The sequence below is a fragment of the Procambarus clarkii genome, chromosome 3, assembly GCF_040958095.1.
Source record: "Procambarus clarkii isolate CNS0578487 chromosome 3, FALCON_Pclarkii_2.0, whole genome shotgun sequence".
In the NCBI taxonomy this organism is placed as follows: Eukaryota; Metazoa; Arthropoda; class Malacostraca; order Decapoda; family Cambaridae; genus Procambarus; species Procambarus clarkii.
The window spans coordinates 36,425,057-36,426,421 of record NC_091152.1 but is presented as its reverse complement, the minus strand read 5'-3'; the positions used below and the strand labels follow the sequence as shown (position 1 = coordinate 36,426,421).

At 43.1% G+C, this 1,365-nt stretch overlaps 1 protein-coding gene across 1 annotated transcript; it reads right to left on the bottom strand.

Annotated features, from left to right (window-relative positions):
• Positions 1-395: 395 nt before the first annotated feature.
• On the bottom strand, positions 396-1,136 carry LOC138368827 (uncharacterized). Its single transcript, XM_069331533.1, has one exon. It carries the CDS (start codon positions 1,134-1,136, stop codon positions 396-398), a length of 741 nt encoding a protein of 246 aa, XP_069187634.1.
• Between the last annotated feature and the right edge of the window lie 229 nt (positions 1,137-1,365).

The following is a 1,365-nucleotide window of genomic DNA, read 5'->3' as shown; positions in this document are numbered from 1 at the left end:
GGTGATGCGAGGGTGTGTGTGGTGATGCCAGGGTGTGTGGTGATGCGAGGGTATGTGTGTGGAAATGCAAGGGTGTGTGTGGTGATGCGATGTCTCTGGTGATGGTCTGGTTCTGTGAGAGATTATATATTCCTTGATGCAACCCCGTGGCTTGTGCATTGTTAATCCCCTAGAAAGAGACGTTGTTGTCTTGCCTTTGTACTGAAATCTTTGGGGCTGACAGTCCCCAAGTGGGCATAGACGGCGTTGGTCTCTTTTAAGGCGTTCTCTTTAGTGTCTGGAGAGTTTTCCATGAGTAGATTGGCGTTTTTTTTTTTTTGTAGTAAAATCCTAATTGTATCTTGTGATTGGCATCTGTGTGGGATAATGTTCATATTAATATTATCTTTCAGAACTCATTCCTCCGTTTTATAAGCTGCGGAAAAGAAGTTCCTGTAAAACAATATAATAGGCGGTACAAGTGTTGCATTAGTTGACTCTTCAGAGGGTGTATGGCGTGTCAACTTTCTTTTTATGACGTCTTCAACATAAACGTTAGAGAAGTCATTATTGACTAGGACCTGCCTTACTCTACAGAGTTCCTCGTTGATCTGCTTCCAACCATAGCTGTGAGTGAGAGCTCGGTCGACGTAAGCGTTGAAAAAACTCCGCTTGTACCTGTCCGAGCAGTCACTATTGGCATTAAGGCACATTCCTATGTTCGTTTCCTTAGTATAGACTGCGGTGTGGAAGCCACCATTCATTTCCACGACTGTCATATCTAGAAAGGGAAGCTTCCCATCACTCTCCATCTCGTAAGTGTAACTTAACACCGAATTTTGCTGTAATGCCTCCTTCAACTGCTGCAAACGTCTGACATCAGGTACCTGCATTAATATGTCGTCAACATATCTGCAGTATATGGCGGGTTTTAGGTCCATGTCAACTAAAACCCTCTGCTCTATAGTACCCATGTAAAAATTCGCGAACTGGACACGTAGGGGAGAACCCCTGGCGATCCCATCCACTTGTTTATACATGTGCCCATTGGGACTGAAGAAAGGTGTCTCTTTAGTGCAAGCTTCCAGTAACTTCCTCAGTTCCCTCTCTAGTATGTCTAGAGGGGTACAAGCTGGATCACGATACACTCTGTCCATCATCTGAGTGAACACTTGTGCACTCTCTCATATCAACTGCACATGACACTTGCAGTAAGAAGGGACATTGACCAGAGTTACAACTCTGCACTTGGTTAATAGTCAACACATGAATTACACATAACAATCGATGACTAATTCATTCCTACAACATTAAATCTCTGGAGTTACTAGCACAATAATTAATTACACATCACAAAGACATTAATAATCACTGAAAGAGAGTGCA